This window comes from Hemicordylus capensis, chromosome 4 (genome assembly GCF_027244095.1).
Source record: "Hemicordylus capensis ecotype Gifberg chromosome 4, rHemCap1.1.pri, whole genome shotgun sequence".
NCBI classification, from domain to species: Eukaryota; Metazoa; Chordata; class Lepidosauria; order Squamata; family Cordylidae; genus Hemicordylus; species Hemicordylus capensis.
The window spans coordinates 298,268,211-298,286,980 of NC_069660.1; the positions used below are offsets into that span (position 1 = coordinate 298,268,211).

At 45.9% G+C, this 18,770-nt stretch overlaps 2 protein-coding genes across 3 annotated transcripts in view; one reads left to right on the forward strand and one right to left on the reverse strand.

Annotated features, from left to right (window-relative positions):
- Positions 1-9,692, reverse strand: part of EIF3H (eukaryotic translation initiation factor 3 subunit H) — a 79,333-nt gene extending 69,641 nt beyond the window's left edge. The window contains exons 1-2 of the mRNA XM_053247492.1: positions 9,509-9,692; positions 1,088-1,244 (exon numbers count right to left, since the gene is read on the reverse strand). Coding sequence (XP_053103467.1) covers positions 1,088-1,244; positions 9,509-9,622 — 271 coding nt within the window. The 5' untranslated portion in view covers positions 9,623-9,692. The remainder of the gene's footprint in view (positions 1-1,087; positions 1,245-9,508) is intronic.
- Positions 9,693-10,633: 941 nt separating this feature from the next.
- Positions 10,634-17,998, forward strand: UTP23 (UTP23 small subunit processome component). 2 transcript variants are annotated; one of them, XM_053247495.1, is made up of 3 exons: positions 10,634-10,934; positions 13,722-13,896; positions 17,269-17,995. In XM_053247495.1, exons 1-3 carry the CDS (start codon positions 10,747-10,749, stop codon positions 17,659-17,661), a joined length of 756 nt encoding a protein of 251 aa, XP_053103470.1. In that variant the 5' UTR covers positions 10,634-10,746; the 3' UTR covers positions 17,662-17,995. The 2 variants fall into 2 exon arrangements, with proteins under 2 accessions (XP_053103470.1, XP_053103469.1); XM_053247494.1 differs by lacking the exon at positions 10,634-10,934 and adding an exon at positions 11,748-12,089 and having other exon boundaries at positions 17,269-17,998.
- The last annotated feature ends 772 nt before the right edge of the window (positions 17,999-18,770 follow it).

Sequence of the window (18,770 nt, forward strand, 5' to 3'; positions counted from 1 at the left end):
ATATAAAATATATGAGGATCATTATACAGCATTCCAAATATTCAAAGCACTTCCCATATTGACTTGATTCTTACAACAGCCATGTAAGTACTACTCCCCATTTTATAGATGAGGAGCTAATATAATGATCTAAGCAAGCTCATGGTGGGGGTGAAATTTGAACCAGGGACTTCGTGACGTATAGTTCATAACCTAAGTCACTATACAATGGATGGGCTGACCACACTCTTGCATGGCCTTTTGCTGGTTTTTTAAAACAATCATGCCTGTGATCCATCAACATGCATTATATTTACAGCAGGAACAGCTACTCAATCCAGTAACACCGAGCTTGGTAAATCCCAAGTACTAGGGAGCCATGGAGCCTAGAAATTTAATCAGGGTATCTAGACTAGGATAATCAAGCGGAATAGTTATTTTATTAATACTTTATTTAATAATGAAATGAAAGTCATTTAATAACTGTTCAGTTAGAGTGTGGTTTGGTCCAGAAGGCATTTCTTAAGATTCTTTAGCAAGACAAAAATATTCAGGAGCTTAACAAGGGTTACTTATGCCTTAACTGTTAACTCAGAGCTGAATAACTGAACAGTTAATTAATAAAATATTTATTTGTTGTAAGCAGCCCTGTTTCTGTTCTAAATATGTGTAAAAGGGGATAAAGTTAAACCAATTACCCTCCCCCTCCACAAGATCCCTCACTAAATCCAGTAATTTTGTCAAGTGTCCGCTCTCTGGCTCGCAAATGTTTGGGCTGGCTCCCAGATCCAAAGAAAAATTGCAAGGTCCAAGTTATCAATCAATCAATCTTTTATTACAGTCACAGACCAACATAAGGGCCGAGTTAACAGAGGGCATAACTAACCTGTGTTAAGCTCCTGAATATTTTGTCTTTCTTAAGCATCTAAGAAATGCCTTCTGGACCAGACCACAATCTGCCTAATCCAGCATGCTTTGCAAGAATCCCAGCAACCTTTAGCCACACTGGGTGGTCTAGCAAAAATAAGGCAGAGATACACTAGCACACCTTATGTCCACCCCCTGCATTATACTGCACCAACTTTATATGGTTATTGTAAGTGATTACCTTCATCAAAGTCAGCATCGTCTTCGGTATGCTGAGGGAATGGAAAGCAATTGGTGATTTCAAGTCTGTCGTCCACCACCAGCCCCAGCAGCACACCCTGGACCACTTCATTTCCTTGTCCTTCTTCTTGGTAATGTTTAATGATCTTCAGCACCACCTGAAAGACCAAAGTAAAAATTGGCGTTCTGTGAGCATTATGTACTCTTGTCGGGTTTGGGGGTCAGGGTGGAAGAACAGGAGCTGCAACAGGACTGAAAGCATTGGCAGAGTTTTCTAAACAACAAGCCAACACCAGGATACTATGAACAGTATATATTTGTGAGAGGAAGTTCCGACTGGCACGTCACTCACCCCCTCCTTCAAACTCTTCAGATGATCACCGCTGTAACCGTAAGCAGTGCAGGAGAAAGGGTGAGTGATGAGCTGGGCGGGACTTCTGGACTCGCACTGGACACCCTACTCATATGGAGCATATTTCGTTTGAATAGAACAGGGCTAAAATGTCTGCTCAAACTGAACGAGCAAAGAGGAGAGAAGGTTCTGCTAAGGAAACCTGATGAAGATTAGCCTTCTACTCAAATACCTCTATATCCTAGATTCGAATGTGTACTTGACACTTCCCATTCTAGCGAACTAAATTACTAAATATAACAAACAAATGCCTTCCAGCTGTAGCAAGATTTGTCTTCAAGGTAACAATTCTCTCCCCTGCCCCTCGAAAGCTAGAAATCACCATCACTCCCCCTTAACTGCACCGTGACTAGAGGACGATAGTTTGGGAGGAAAGGGGCCCCTGAGATATGCACAGACATTCCAGATCCAATGGTGACCAAGGGCTGAGCAAGGGTGCTGCCCTCATGCTGCCCGCAAGTGTTGGTGGCGGCAACAAGCAGGTGTGACCGCTCAGCCAGCTGAGGCCGAGCATCTGACGGAGGGGAAGCAAGTGGCCTGCTGCTTTCTTCCCTTCTGCCCGAGTCTGAAAGGTGGGGAATTGGCCACGGAGGATGAGCAGGTGCCGTCCAAGCCCAAGCCCCCTCCTTGCTGTTTCAAAGGTGGCTGGAGGGAGAGTAAAACGGAATTGGCTCCAGCAGTAAGGAAGCTGGCTTCTTGGAATCAACTTCAGGGATAAGTATGGGAGAACTTCCACTGCCCTCCACGTAAGACAGGTGGTTGCCAGCTCTCACAGAGAGGAAGCTCTAGGAGGCCGAGGCCAACAAGACAAACCAGGCTCTTCCTGGCTCCAGCAGCTGGCCCCAAAGCAGCTTCCTGGACCTTATAAACTGAGATGTTGAGGAAAAGTAGGAGGAAGAAATTTCTCCTTCTCTTTGCCCTGCCCCACTTCTCTTCTCCTCCCTGATTTTTATTTTTTTTTAAACGCAGGCCCCCACTTGAAGCTAGCTAGCAGACACCATGATAGCAGCAAGACATTTTTACATTCTCAAAGCTGCATTGCTATCAATCACTTTTACACTCCCTTTGTAAGTGCCTAGGTCTGCAGGAAATAAAGCCATTGAGCTCTGTGCCTTTACAACATGTGCTATTAATCTTGTGTAAGCAGCACTGAAGTCTTATTGATCTGTCAAGGGAACCAGGTACGTAGACTGAAGGCCTGAAGCGACTGTTAAAAAGGGGGCATCCATGCCCTTAACAGTGCATCGTCATACCCTCTGGCCCATCAGACCTTGTGGCAGTTTACACTGTGATGTGCATGGATTTTTACCGTGGACAGCGAAACTGAAATCACGTTTAAGATTCTGATAAGCGGCACTAAAGTGGATTATCTGCCTATGAGAAAATGAGACACTTTACAATGCTCATTCCACAAGACAAGTTTTATTTCCATGGAAACTGCTGAACTCCCTTGTAGAAATATTCCTGTCCAGGAATCAAATAGGATCCTGGTTGCTTGCATTCCAGAGAATACAAGCGTTTGATACTGCTGTCAAATCGAAAGACTATAATACTAAAATTAAGAACTTCCTAGTTGCAACAGGAGAGTGAGACTTTTTTTTTTTTTTGGTAGCACCTTCTCCTCTTCCCATCTTGCCCCCCCCCCCGCCACATGACCAAAAATTCAGTTTCAATGACCAACAGGGAGAGCCTCCGGCGGCTCCCTACTGGGTACTGTAGTCGCCAACATCTGGGAATCCCTGCTACAGGAACACTGGCCTCCAGTATATTCTGCCACAGCAATAACACATTGTTTTAAAAAGCTGCAGGCAACAGGAATCAGAAATGCAAATTCAAAATGGCACCAAGCTACTTTGTGTACACTGACCAGAGGAGGAGGATGGAATGTTACATATTCATCCCACCACCCAAGACTGGCCAAAAGTTTTACACCTTCACAACCTTCCACTGGTTTCAGGAGCTTGGAAGAAGTGGGGAGGGGGGGTGCTATTCAAACCCCATTCGTATTTTTCTGTAAGGCTAGGGATTGCTTTCCTCCCATTTAGGCACAGTGGACATGGGGGGGGTGACAGTTTTGCTGCTGGAAAACATTGTATTGTAGGCACATAAAAATTCAGAGCCCCAGAATCCTCTGCCCTGTAGCATTTAAAGAAAGACATACAGTAAATTCACAGACATTAGGCACCACCCAATATGAATATCTGAAAAAAAGCCAGGAGTCTTAGATCAGGGACTCCGATAGCAGGGTTTGAACACCACCTTCTCTGTGTCAGAGACAGCTGAGTGGGAGAAAGCCTGGCTGACCTGGGTTTTGCTGCGCGCACACACCCCTCCAACAATGGCAGAAAAGCAAAGTGCAGCAAGTCAGCCAGCCCAGAAAGAACCAAGTGAACCAGGGAGCAAATAGGACAGCCAAGAACTGTCCTGGATTTGGCTCTTCAGTTTAAGCTTCCAATCTTTAGGAAAAGGTCTTGACAAAAGAAAATTGGTTAAGGCCTGTGTTAGCACCTGTAGATTTTTTAAAAAAAATCTAGGAGCCCACTCAAGAACTGAAGAGCCAGGCAATGGACACATGACAAAATTACTGGGCTTAGTGACAGACATTGTGGAGAAGGAAGGTAAATGGGCTTCTCTTTATCCCCTTTACAAGTAACATACTTAGAACAGAAAGAGAGAGAAAAAGGTTTTATTAAATAACTCTGCCTCTGAATATCCTAGTCTAGGTGTCACAGTTACATCTTTAAATCCTCCCTCCCCTTTGAGACCAAATCTCAAGAAACAATAGAAAAAATACAGATCAGAGCCACTCCTAAGTGATCATAAAACTTCAATAAATGTATACTGGAGAATATTTATTGGACCGAGGATATATCCATTATATCCCAGGAGATGCAATCAAATAAGAAATCAGGTAGACTAGCTCAGCCTGTGCCCTTTAAGATGGCAGACAAACTTTTCTGACACTAAGTTTTCACATTCTTATTGCTGTAACAGCAATATGCCAAAAGAGCACAGCATCTCCGCATAGGTTATGTTGTTAGTAAACATGCAAAAGCAAAACATTAAAAGAGCAATATCTGGTACCATGTGGTGTTATGAAGCCAGCATCTTGTCAAAGAGTGAGCATCAGGTCTACATGCTTTACGTCAAGGCTCACAGGCAACATTTCACTTGACAATAGCTCTTCCTGTTGGGAAGGAAACTTGGCAACTGTCCTCTTGTTACAGCATGGCAGCAGAGACAGTTGGGCATCTGATTGCTTTTTGCATCAGATGGGTCTCTTGCATTGCAATTATACATGCATAACTGAGAAGTCTGATGGATTATGGTTTCTTGGTGCTAGTTTTCTGGTTGTTGCTTACTAACATAATGAACAATGTGTGTTTCCACTTATGTTCGCTCAGCGCAGTGGATTTTGACGTCGTTCTCTTCAGAGGCAAAGGAGCTCTTATTAGTAATTAATCCTCTCATTGCCACCACCAGATATGGCCTGCTTTCCCGAGGAGGGAAAAGGCATTACTGAGCTCAAGAAGCCATTTGCAATGCTCACCCAAGGCAGATGCCAATTAAGTCTGAAGCTGGGCTATCTTAAGCCTTGAGTCTCATGTGCTGACAACTTAATCTTGGCACTGCTTTGGATTGGTGTACAATGATGAAAAAGATACATGGTCCTTAGGAGTTGAAAGAGGAGCTTCTGAGCCCTTGTGAAGAGGAACTGGGGGCTCTCGTGATCCTCTCCTGCTGGTTGAAACAACTCATAGTTGATGGGGCAGAAGGCAGGATAGCTGAATTCAGTGGCACATTCCTAAAGCTCTAGTCCAATTGGGTACCACAGCCTAATTTTAGATGGTGGAGGGACAGTGTTCTCTCCAACAGGGATTGGATGTTGTTGACTACAACTCAGATGCTGTATGATGTCAGATGTTGACTAAAACTCCCAGAATCCCCAATTGCAATGGCTTTTGCTTGGGGATTATGGGAGTTGTAGTCAACATCTGGGAATCCCTAATCGAGGGAACAGTGGTCTCCAGTGAGGAATGCAGGGTTTGGGCAGGCTTAGAGATCTGAAGGCCTGTGGAGGGGAAACGTTGCTGTGGAGCAGCAAAGTTCCAAGTCCCTGTGAATTGTCGTGGCGGCACAGAGAAGAAGGTGCCTGAGCCCTGCTATCAGAGTCCCTGATGCAAGACCACTGGCACCTTATTGGTATTTGTACTAAGTGGTGTATAAGGCAATGCCTGTGGATTTCCTGCATGGTTTTGTCTGAATGTTGCTGTGCAAAGAACTCTGGCTCTCAGAATGTTTATGTCCTATACCGCTGCCAGTGGAAGTAGCACTATGGAAGCGCCCATGCTCTGTTTTAGACTACTGTATGACTTCCCACCTCCGCAGTACCAAAAAGGAGCTGCTTTTCACAGTGTGCAGCAGCCCTGGCAGATCCCTAATGCCGAAGTTCGGCTAGGTGGAATGTCGGCCACTAATTTCAGCACATGCAGAGCACATTACACCTATAGATACTTCCCAGATAGATACACTCTATTCTTGTTTACATCCATGTATTTAATCAATCTGTGGAGTGGGAGCAAGGGCTGTGGATAGAGCCGATTTTCACTTTCTGCTGAAGGTATGTAGGTTGTGAGAAAGGGCAAGTGTGCATTAGGAGGTCGGCGATAGAGGTGTGCGTGGAACCGCACCTCCACGGTCCGGCTCTTTAAGGGCAGGGAAGGGTGTACTTACCCCTCCCACCGCTTTTCCCCCAAGGTGTGCCTGTTTTTTAAAGCATTTGGGGCAGCAGGGTACCTCCCTGCTGCCCCTTCCCCCGTTACTCGGCAAAAGGCTTCATAAAGCCTGACTGTCGCGTGCACACACAGTCAGGCTTTATGAAGCCTTTTGCTGAGGAACGGGCAGCAGGAAGGTACCCTGCCACTCCAAATGCTTTAGAAAACAGGCGTGCCGGTGGGGGGAAAGCAGCGGGAGGGGTAAGTACACCCTTCCCTGCCCTTAAAGAGCCGGACCGTGGAGGTGCAGTTCCACGCACACCTCTACCACCGACCTCCTAATGCACACTTGCCCTTTCTCACAACCTGCTGGCGGTAGACAGCAGCCAGGCAACAGCTGCAGTGGGGAGGTCATGGGGGAGGGGGGAAAGCTGAGAAGACTTGCAGAAGACGGGTGGGAGGGGGGAACTGCCAGCCCCAAAGAGCGCACAGAGACTCTGTGCGGGTTCAGCTAATTATTATTACTATTACTACTGCTGCTGTACTACTTTATGTTACCAATTTGATTTTGGCCCACATCACTAAATCTGAGTTGTATTTTCTGCCCAATTGGAGCACTCATACATATGGTTTTCCATATACACGCCCAACCTTTTCCCTCTCCTGTTCCTGCAACTGAAAGCATCTGCAGTATGGAGGTCCACATTTCTGCTTGGCACTCTCACCATGGTGATTGTTGGTGAGGTTGAGGAGGGGAATCCCAGCCTCTTTCTTCAGCTTGAAAATGGGGAAAGGGCCAAATTCATCCCTAAGTTATAATGAGCTTCAGAGAGCTTGTCCCCTTAAGCTGAGCAAGGTCTGCCCTGGTTGCATACAGAAGGGAGACTACAAGTGTGAGCACTGTAAGATATTCTCCTCAGGGAATGGAGCCGCTCTGGGAAGAGAAGAAGGTTCCTTTTAAAATTTCTATTGGTTTTTACAATATCTTAACAATCCCATTACATCTAATTAAGTAAATATAGACTTCCCGCTCATCAATCTGCATGATTCATTAACTATACAAGTCAACCATTGCTATAGTAATTCAAAACATATATCCTAGACATTGCAAACTCGATTTTACTCTACCCAACCTGCTATTATTACTAAATTTCAAACCCTGCTGAAAGGTCCATATTAGAAAAATAGTTCTTTAAGTATAGTAAGAATGGTTTCCAATCTTCTTTAAAAGATTCCAAGTTTCAAGAGAAGAAGGTTCCAAGTTGCCTCCCTGGCATCTCCAAGCCTAGGACTGAGAGAGATTCCTGCTTGCAATCTTGGAGAAGCCACTGCCAGTCTGTGTAGACAATACTGAGCGAGATGGACCTATGGTCTGACTCAGTACATGGCAGCTTCCTATGTCCCTATGTTTTAAACAATCATTCAAAAGAAGAAATGTCTCCCACTTCCAATTTTAGTAAAATGTGCTGAGAGACAAGCAAGATGGGCTTCTATTTTCCATCACCCTTGCAGCAATAATGGCTGAAATCACTGACAAATCAAGACAGGTCTGGAACTGTGAAGCTTGGGCTGGAGGAGGAATTTCATAGTATCATTATTCCCAAAGACAGAATAGTTGCTTCTAGTGGGTTCCTGATCAGTATGCTTTGATTTAATATGCTTTTATTTTCTTTCCTTGCAGATGTTGAGTTCATGATAGAATACCTTACACAAGTTTACATAGGAACATAGGAAGCTGTCATATACTGAGTCAGACCATTGGTCTATCTAGCTCAGTACTGTCTTCACAGACTGGCAGTGGCTTTTCCAAGGTTGCAGGCAGGAATCTCTCTCAGCCCTATCTTGGAGAAGCTAGGGAGGGAACTTGAAACCTTATGCTCTTCCCAGAGCAGCTCCATCCCTTAGGAGAATATCTTGCAGTGCTCACACATCAAGTATCCCATTCATATGCAACCAGGGCAGACCCTGCTTAGCTAAGGGGACAAGTCATGTTTGCTACCACAAGACTGGCTCTCCTCTAAAGGCAATAAAACCCCTCCAAGCGCTACTTTCTTTCTACATAAGAGAACCGCCTTAGAAATACAATAAAAAGCAAGACTACACACAATACAGAGCAAAAGCATGCCATTGAAAGAAGGCTGTTTAATTCACATCAAGCAGAACAAACAAGTGAGGCCTGCTAAGATTAAGCTGTGTCAGTAGTAATTGCTCACAGAAGGCACACACAATCTTTCCAGTGAAAACAGATTGTCCTCACACTTTTAGCCAGAGCTCAGACCTAGCACTTTCCAATGCCAAGTTTAAGCTCTGAATCATGTAAAATCATAATTTTCCCTCACCACTACCAACCCCCTCATACATATGATATAAAGAATTCTATCTTCCAACAGGCTCTGAATTCTTGCATTACATATTAAACACTAGCCAGCCCCCTCACTTCCATTACACACTAACTCCTGTCACTACAAGTGTGTACTCTCTCTCACACTCTCTCTCCACATATAGGATTCAGATATACCAGATCCTAGTTTAATGCATCAGAGAAAGGAGCGGGGAGGCTACCTATAAATTCAGAGCAGACAAAAGAATGTACTTTGGCAGGCAACCTATTATATAAATTTGTGGAATTTACTGCCAAGATGTAGCAATAGCTACTACCTTGGATGGCTTCAAAAGAAGAGCCAACAAACTCATAAATAGTATCTACCATAATTGCTAAAAAGAACCTCCAGATTCAGAAGCAGTACACCTCATGGCACAGAGGGGAAATGACTTGACTAGCAATCCAGAGGTTGCCCGTTCGAATCCCTGCTGGTACCTATATCGGGCAGCACCTATATAGCAAGATGCTGAAAGACATCATCATCATCGCATACTGCAGAGCAGATGACAATGGTAAACCCCTCCTGTATTCTACCAAAGACAACCACAGAGCTCTGTGGTCGCCAGGAATTGACACCGACTCGACGGCACACTTTTCCTTTGCACCATTAAATATCCGTTGCTAGGAAACAACTACGGGGGGGAGTACTGCCTGCGTGCCTTGTCTGTGGGCTTACCCGAGGCATCTGGCCGGCCTCTACAGGAAACAAGATACTGGATTAGATGAACTTTGGTCCGTTAAGAGAATAAACTCAACAGTAAATCCTCTGACATATTTACACATGGGAACCGGCACAGCCAGCATATTTGCCCTCACGACACAGTGAAGAACAGACGGCGGCGGCGGCCTCCCTCCACTGCCCTTTCCCGTCCCTCCCATCCACTCGTGTTTTCTTCCCAACTGCCAGCTCACCAGCCCGTCGATCTGCACTTGCTTCACTGCGGAGTCCCCCGGGGCTGCTTTGGCTTTGGCTTTGCTGCTACCCGTGGAGGCGCCGGTGACGGCTGCTTCCTTGCGAGACGCCATGCCTGAAGCAGAGAAAGAAGAGAGAGCACACCGCCCAGGAAAGAAAGACTGAAACACCGGAAGTGCGCCCACAACAACAGCATCCGGGTGGAAACTAATGGACCCGAACTGCCGAGGAATGAGAAACGCGACCCCTGCGAGAAGGTTCCGCTTTGGAGCGGAACGGGCTTCCCGTGGGCGTGTAAGATTGCGCCTCAGTCCGTAAAAGGCCGGATTTGTGCGGGCGCGAAGGTGATCAGAAGCGGGAAGTTGACATGCGCGCGAAAGAGAGCTAATCATTTTCTCTGTGTCTGTTCTGCGAGAAAGCGTGATGATGTTTCAATGTCTCTAGAAACCGTTGCAAATGCAGGCACACTCGAACATTCATCGCGTTAGTCTTTAAGGCACCGCAAGACGCTGTTATTTTTGCAGTAGCACAGTGACAGCTGCTGCCACTCTGGAAGCCCCTAAATTGGTGGCTCTCATTTTGCGAGTTGAGCTTATCCCCCAGACTTTGCTACTCGTCGTGGCTCAAACACTAAATAGCAAACATGAATTGCCCTCTTTGCTAAGCAGATTCCACCCTGGTTTGCATTTGAATGGGAGACTACATGTGAGCACTGTAAGATATTAGGGAAACGGTCCACTCTAAGAAGAGCAACTGCATGCTTGCATGCAGAAGGTCCCAGGTTCATCTCCAAGATAGGACAAGATTTTTTTTATAGGACAAGATTTTTTTATTGAACCAACAAACTACCAAAGCATACAGTACGTTGCTGAGAGAAATCGCTGCCTGCAACCCTGGAGAAGCCGCTGCCAGTCTGTGTATAGACAGTAATGAGCCAAATGGACCAACGGTCTGACTCGGTAAAAGGCAGCTAAGCGCCCTTTGTTTCTAAAACCATCCAGTTTCTTGAAGCTGTGAGACCATTTCGAGAGATCATATCACCAAACTGCCATATGAAAAATCCTCAGTTTTTTAACTTTTTTTTTTTTTTTTTTGGCCTTCAGGCAAGCGTGCTGCGCGCCCTTAGTCCTCCAGCAGAAGGGTTGCGCTTCCGGCGGAAGAGGAAGCCACCGTGGTGACAGCTCTGGGCGCGGAGTGTTTGGTCCTTCTATGGTCCATCGGTACCACTACCGCCGCCATGAAGATCAAGCGGCAGAAGCACGCCAAGAAGAACATGGGCTTCTACAAGTACAACTTCGGCTTTCGAGAGCCTTTCCAGGTGCTGCTGGACGGCACCTTCTGCCAGGCAGCCCTGCGCAACAAGATCCAGATCCGAGAGCAGCTGCCGGGTTACTTGGCTGGAGCCACCCAGCTCTGCACCACGCGGTTAGTGAGCGGTGGGGGTGGCCCTGGCTTTAGTTTAGGGGTGGCCGACCTCAGGCTGTCCAGAAGTAGCTGGACTACAACTCCTATCATCCCCAGCCACAGCTGGAGAGCCTCAGTTGGGCTGCCCTTAGAAGAACCTGGTTCGGGACAGGAGCGCTCTGAGGCAGCTCAGCTGCCGCGTGACGCGGCCAGCACGTGGTTCCTCCCTTGGGGGGAGGGGTCCGTCCTCGGCACCAGAGTGCCTGGAGCACAGCTGCTGCTAAGGGGCGTGGTTTGGGGGCGTGACGGAAGAGCTCCTCGCGACCGGGGGTGGGGGCGGGGGGGACAGACGCTGGCGGTTGGTGACGGTTGACCATCTGGGCGCCCGAAGGGCAAAGAGGCTCCAAGCCAGTGAGCAGGAATACCACACATCCCTGCTGGTGTTTATGGTCAATGTCTGAGGGCTTCTTTGCCTTCTTGTATCCTGTCCTTAATAAACTCTGTTAGCCACCCTTTGACCAATGTTTCTCTAGGCGGCTCACAACAGTAAAAAAAGAAAAGAAAGGAAGTCTAATAAAAACACACACACGACCGACAGATTGCTACCCAAAATATGATGCATCTTTTTAAAACACCTTAAAGGAAGCTCAGGAAGTACACTTTGCGCTGCCCATTTCATCCTCACCACCACAGCAGGTGCACATAACTTTGGAAAAGGTGCACAGCATATGCACGCAGCATGCACACAGTTATGCATCTTCAGTGTATGTACAAAAGGATGCTTTACTTTCAGTGCCCTGCATTTGAGGGGTCCTCTATTCAGGTTCGCTTTGAATGCATGTACAGTCGTTCACACAAAAATGCATGTGTACACACACATAATGCTTCTGTCAAACCAAAAACAAGGATGGGTTCTTAAAGACCGTACAGGTTTATTGTGGCTTTCATGGTTCACAGCCCTATTCACATCTGATGCATGAAGCACTATTCTTATTTGGTAGCTGCTAGATCTTTTGCTGTTTATACATGCTTTCCTACATTAACATGTACTCAGAGCAGCACATATGCTATTTATCTATTTGTATTTCTATCCCACACTCCTTCCAAGAAATTGAGGGAAGCGCACACAGTTTATTTCCCCACCATTCCATTTTATCCTCTCAACAACTTTATGAAGTAGGTTTGCTTGTTCGATTTTTGACCTGCTTTTTGACTGAATGGTCCTTAAGAACAGCTTACAGTGGATTGTAGCGAAAATAATTTTAAAGTAAACGAAAATATGCCACAGGGATACACATGCACAGCCTAGCAGCTTTTGCCCTCTGGCTGATGGCAGAGACCAGAGGGGGCTTCTGTTTGCATTTGCCGCTGCCCAGCAACTGACTGAGTGTGTGTCAAGATCACTCACTGGGTTTCATGGCTGTGCAAGGAGTTGAACCTGGACATTCCCTGTCCTAGTCCTATGGTACTGTGTTCTCTATTGGCTCATACAAGTTTTGCTTTAAAAGCCATTACAAAAAAACCATATAAACTGGCCACTCTTAATTAACTGGCCTCCTCAGTGATAGAGTGCAGTGAGAGATGCTTGGACTATTTAAATCTTAGATTGTGTTAAATGTTTTATAAACCACTTTGAGATTGTCTTAATGGAAGGCGGTATAAAAATTTAATGATAAATAGATGTTAACTATCACTCCGAGTGTCTTGAGTTTTTCAGCTGCTCTCTGTTTTGGAGAGTGTGTGTGCAGATAGGTAGAATGACTGTTTTACCTTACTTGTGCCTTTTCAGAAGTTACTGTCTTTTTCATTTGGACTGAATCAGAGTCACCTGGTATCTGTTGATTCATAGCGGAAGGCTGCTCCTCAAGTCTGCAATCCTGTGCACATTTACTTGGGATTCAGCTTCATTGCAGACTTACTTTCAATAAACAGGCTGTATGTAGGCATCGTTGATAAGAAATGCAATTAGGGACACTCTGCATATACAGTTTATTAGGATAAATTGACTTTAACAAGGCATTTTAGATCCCAAGCTACATGCCCACAACAGTTAAAGTAACAATCATAGTTGTAAAGCTTTGCTGTGATTGAACCTCCCTGAATCAAAAGAGGGAAAACTCCGGGCTGGTTCTCATGACCAACAGCTGAGTAGGAGAAGTGTCCTACTCCATGTCATGTGTTGGCAAAAATAGAGGTGGGAGGAGGAGAAAGTGATCGTGTGCTATCTGCAGTCTGGGTAGGATGGTGGCGGTGGCCAACTCACCTCATGTACCCAGCACTGTATTGAGGGTGGAGAAAAAGCTCATTCCATACTCTCCTATCCAGATTATAGCTAGCACAGAGTCACTTTCCCCTCCTCCTACCTCAGTTTTTGCCAACACACAACCATTCCTCATAAATGCACACAGGCTTGGAGCCTGGTTGGACACTCTTCCTACCATGTGCTTGCCTCACTCTATGTACCCTAATATTGGGTTGGTGGAGGCAGTGATACAAGACCAAGGGGTGGTAAGTTTAAGCACAGTCCAATTCATGGTTTCCTTGGAAGTAAGTTTCATTGTATTGAGTGGAGCTTACTCCCAGGTAAGTGTGCATTGGGTTGCAGCCTATAATTCATAGGCTGCAATCCAGTGCATGCTTACCTGGGAGTAAGCTCTACTCAGTACAATGAGATTTACTTCCAAGGAAACCATGGAACTCTTTAGACTTAACTGACATAATTGGGGCTTTTGTTTGGAATTTAAAATTCCTTTCCATTTTTGTTGCGTAAGACTCTCTGCTATCATTTTCATCTCATTTTCCTTTTAGATGTGTCCTTAAAGAACTGGAATCCTTAGGGAAGGAATTGTATGGTGCAAAGCTAATTGCTCAGAGATTTCAGGCTCGCCACTGTTCTCATTTCAAAGACCCAGTGAGTGGTTCAGCCTGCCTGCTGTCCATGATCGAAGGTGGCAATCCACACCATTACTTCATTGCGACACAGGTAAACATTTCTTTCACTTACGGCTAAGTGAATAAAGTGACTAGTTTCCTCCCCCGCCCTCGGAGATCCTAGTCCATCCTAAACAGTGGGTTGTATTTCAGGCATGCTCAGAGCAGACAGGAAGTAGTTCTCATTTTTGCTAGCTTCCCGCACCGAAGAGCACCACTCACTAGTTCCTTTCCTGTCTCGCTCAGGGTGGCCTAACTCTTTTTCCTTCTATCTTCTGCTTTGTCCCCCCTCCCATATTGTGCGAGGGTAGGAAGGGAGCCGTGTTGATTCGGTTACTACATTATTACCAAAATTTCCTTTTTCAGTTTTTTATTCGGCAAAATTGGGCTCCATCTCCAAAGTTGTTCTGTTTCTTTTCTACCTTTCCTCCACTGGGTTCCTACAAATAGATCCCTCTCAGACTGGGGACATGCTCCAGGGATCCCTCTCAGAGAGTCCCCTTTTGGAAATAAGGTGCTCACTCCAGCAAGAGTACATGGAACTCTTGGTGGGAAAGCTGGCAGCAGAACCCATGTCTGGCAAGAAGGCATTCAAGAAGATGAAGCATTTTAAGGAAAAAACCAAGCCGAAAAAGGCTAGGAAACAGCCCGCATCGCCGTCCTCTCTGAGGCTTAGGGAGCAGCTGTTGGTGCAGGCTGTCTGCGCCCAGCAGATTCCAAGGCGCCTGCCTGCGACTGCCAAAGAGCACAGGGAGAAGCCACAGGAAAACACCAACCTCAAGGGCGCGCCTCCAGCTTCTCCGGACCAGGGAAGCAACACTCAGCCCGTGTTGCCACTCAATCCAGCTCTCCCTGTCCCTGGCAGCCTCTCCTACTCGGGCAGTGCCAGATACCAGAGGAGCAGCCGATTTGCCCGGAACAGCCTGTACCAGCCCCAGCCACACCGACTGAACAGGACCCGGTCAGGTCCAACAGAACAGGACCCAACCCGGCCATGGCTCGGCCCCAAGGCCCATCGAGCAGGTACCCGATTTCCCTTCTTTACCCCTGGACTCTAACCCAACTCCCTCAGTTTCAACCTAGGGAGAAACCGAAGGCTCCAGCTACCCCCACCAACCCTCAGCCAACAGAATCTACCAAGTGACTTGAGCAGCCTTCTCGTGCTGGGCAAGGAGAAGTCTTGGCATTCCTACAAACAGGTGTTGACCTGAAACGACACCCCAACAGCTTGAAACGCCAAGCCTCGTCCTTAGCATCGGTTCTCCATCTGTCTTTACATGGGATAAAGAACCTCCACCCTCACATATCCAGGTTCCTCCGAGAGGCAGCGAACGTAGCATCTAACCACCGTCTCCATTCATGGAACTTGAACAAAGTCCTCAACACTCTAAACAGAGCCCCCTTTGAACCAGTCTTTATGGTCCCCTTGAAACTTCTCTTGTACAAAACCCTATTCCTGGTGGCCGTTACCACAGCCCACAGGGTTTTGGAGTTAGCAGCACTATCATCATAGGAAGAACTGTGCAGCTTCGTACTGGATGCTTTTATCCTTAAGGTCGATCCTACCTTCCTACCCAAGGTCAATTCCACCTTTCACAGAACCCAGAACGTGGTTCTCCTCTCCTGCCCCTCCCCCACTCACCCCAGTGAAAAGACGTGGCACATGCTGGATGTCTGTAGGGCCCTACGGACTTACCTCCACCATACCAAACCTTTCCACTGGTCTGATTCCCTTTTTGTTTCCTTCCACCCCTCTTCACAGGGATCCAAGGCCTCAAAATCAGTTCTGGCATCCTGGCTCCGCAGGTGCATCGTCCTTGCCTATGAAGCATCTGATCTCCTGGTACCTGGCAACATCACAGCCCATTCCACGTGTAGCACCTCCACCTCAGTTCAGATGCCTTTTGCCGATATCTGCAGAGTGGCCATGTGGTCTTTCACTACACCTTTTATTAAACACTATAAAATCTCCTTTCTGACATCTTGGGTCGCCTTCAGAAGTTCGGTCCTCCAGCAGGTGGTCTGAGGACATCTGTTCTCTCCCAACAGTCTCAGCTTGGGCATGCCCCACTCTTTAGGATGGACTACAATCTTGTGGGGGAGAGGAACGTTGGTTCTTACCATGAAGGGTTCTTTTTCCCAGGGATCGTAGTCCATATGGCCCACCCTTGGATGTACATAGTTCTTGTTTAATGCAAGAAATGGGAGTTTGCCACTTGGGGTGATCACGGCTCCCAGGGAAGCCCCCGTCTTTGTTGAATCTGTTTTGGTATTTTCCTTCCTATATATTTTAGACCAGTTGGTAATGAATTTTGGAAGAGTAGAATCAGCTTTCCTTTTTGTATAATTAACAGGGAAACTTCATACTTGACTTTTGCAGCTCAGCTCAAGAAGTACAGAAGAGTACTTGAAAACTCAGCTTACAACCTGGCTCTAAAACATTAGCTCTTCTATTAACTCAGAAGTGACCCTTATTGTATTCAGAGGGACTTAAGCATGCTGTGTTGGGTTGAGGTGGGAATAAGCATGCCTGCATCAAGCATTCTAAAAACAAACTTGTCACAAAGCGGGTGAAGTGGGGGCATTTATCGATAAATGTTACAAAGAGGTTTGTAGAGGTTGGGGTAGCAGGGGGTACCTGTTCATACAATGTTATCTTTTAGTTCCTAGATCAGGAGGCAACTGCTATCTACCTCTTAGCAGTGGCTAAAGCACTGGCAGTGGAGCAGTCCCTTTCTGGCATGATAAAAATAGGCCCAAAGTTGGAGTTGGGACATGCAGCTCTGTGTATGGAAGAAGTGTCTGTCTTAAGAATCACGGCTGTCTTGCCATGGCATGATACCTAAAAATTGCTATGTAAAAAATGCTAGAGAGTTCAAAGTATGTCACACATATTATCTCACTAATCCTTACAACAACCCTGCAATGTAGATCAGAATTATAGTTCCTATTGCAAACAATAAGTTCATGGCAGGGGTAAGATTTGAACCAGGAGCCTCCAACTTACTGCTGCTTTAAGCTGCTTCAGCAGATTTAGTAAGATAAACAACTAAGTGAAGAAAACTGGGGCTTCCTGCTATTAGGGAGTGTTCTTAATGAGGAGTTACCTGCGAGTACTGTGCTGCCTTCATTTTCAGAGCATGTGTACAAAACCTGATTTGTCTTAAGGTAAAAAGGCAAAGTGTGCCATCAAGTCAATTTCGACTCCTGGCACCCACAAAGCCCTGTGGTTTTCTTTGGTAGAATACAGGAAGGGGTTTACTGTATCACTGCTGCCCAATATGTGTTTCCCATAGTCTGGGAAACATACCAGCGGGGATTTGAACCAGCAACCTTCTGCTTGTTGGTCAAGCATTTCCCCACTGCACCATTTAAGGTGACTTGGGTTGTCTTAACATGTGTTTTATCTATTTTCATTTGATAGGATGAGGCTTTAGCAACAAAAGTTAAAAAAAAGGCAGGAGTTCCTCTTCTCTTTATAATTCAGAACACGATGGTGCTGGACAAACCTTCTGCCAAATCTCTGGCATCAGTACAAGCAATGCAGAAAAATCAACTTATTCCAGAGCACCAGAAACTGAGCATAGTGCAACTCAAAGAAGAACAAGGCCTAGTGAAGGCCTCGGAAGCTAAAAAAAGGAAACGAAAAAGAACTGGTGGTCCCAATCCTCTCAGTTGTCTGAAGAAAAAGAAGAAAACACAGGAGACCCCTCAACCTTCAGCAGCTAAGAAGAAGCGGAATAGGAAACACAAAAAACAGAAATTGGAAGCTATAGCTGGAACTATGCAATCAGGACCACAGAATGTGGAAACATGAAAATCATGTAAGGAAATCGGGGCGGGGGTGTGTGTGTCAAGATTTGGATGAAAACAATGTCTGTCTAAGCTAGTATAAAACTAATTTTTTTAAAAAAATACATGCCTGGTTTTGTGTACGTGTGTGTGTACCATTTATACAGAAGGTCATGCAAGCAGCTCTTCCCCACCCCACCATTTTAGATCTCATTCTGGAGACATTTACTAAACTGTGTACAGTCATCTCTCACCAATCAAGGTTTTAAGTATCCACGACTGGGTAATTGTGGCAGATCTCACCCAACCATGTCCTGAGTATCTGCGGTTTGGTAAGATTGCGGGCAATTTGGGGTGGGGTTTGTTTGCAATTTTGGGGGCTCGGGGGTGATTTATTTTTCTATTTTTAACTGTATTTTTTGGTCTTCTCCTGACCAAATTTTGGTCATTTCCTGCAATTCCCCCAACCCCATTTCCAATGTGTTTCTATTGCTCACCAACCGTGAGGTTTTCCCGGAATAGAACCCTTGCGATTGGTGCTGGATGACTGCATATTTATATAAGCAGTTTTGTACAGTGCTCAATATGTTTACTTGGCGCTAATGGGTAGTTGGCTCAGAAGACAGTATTCGTTAGAGCGCTTCATGGAGCACATCACTGTACATCGACTTGGAGAATTCAGATAATTCAAAATGTAGAGAACATTTTGGTTCTGGTCTGCATGAAGCAGAAAGAGCTAATCGAATGCTGGGATGGTAGATTGGAGTCCATGATTTGGGAGCATTACAACTTGCAACTTTCTTCACTTCCAATCACTGCACTACACCACTTCAGACTGCAAGGGAAGAAAGTTGCATGTTGTAATGCTCCCCAAGCCATGCCAAAAAGCTACCATAGCAAATTGGGCTAGGACATTTCTCCCTAATGTGTTAGTCTTTTCTTGCATGGAAGTTTTTTTATAAAGTGGGAAGCTTTCAGAAGTGGTATCGCTCACCTGCAGTCTGAAGTCCATGCAGCCACCTCATTCTAAACTCCAGCCTGGTTTCTAGCAGAGAGTTTAAAAAACCAGAACAACATGGGCACAATTCAGTCAAAGCTGCATGGTTTTTATTGGGAGAGTCAAGCATGTTTTTA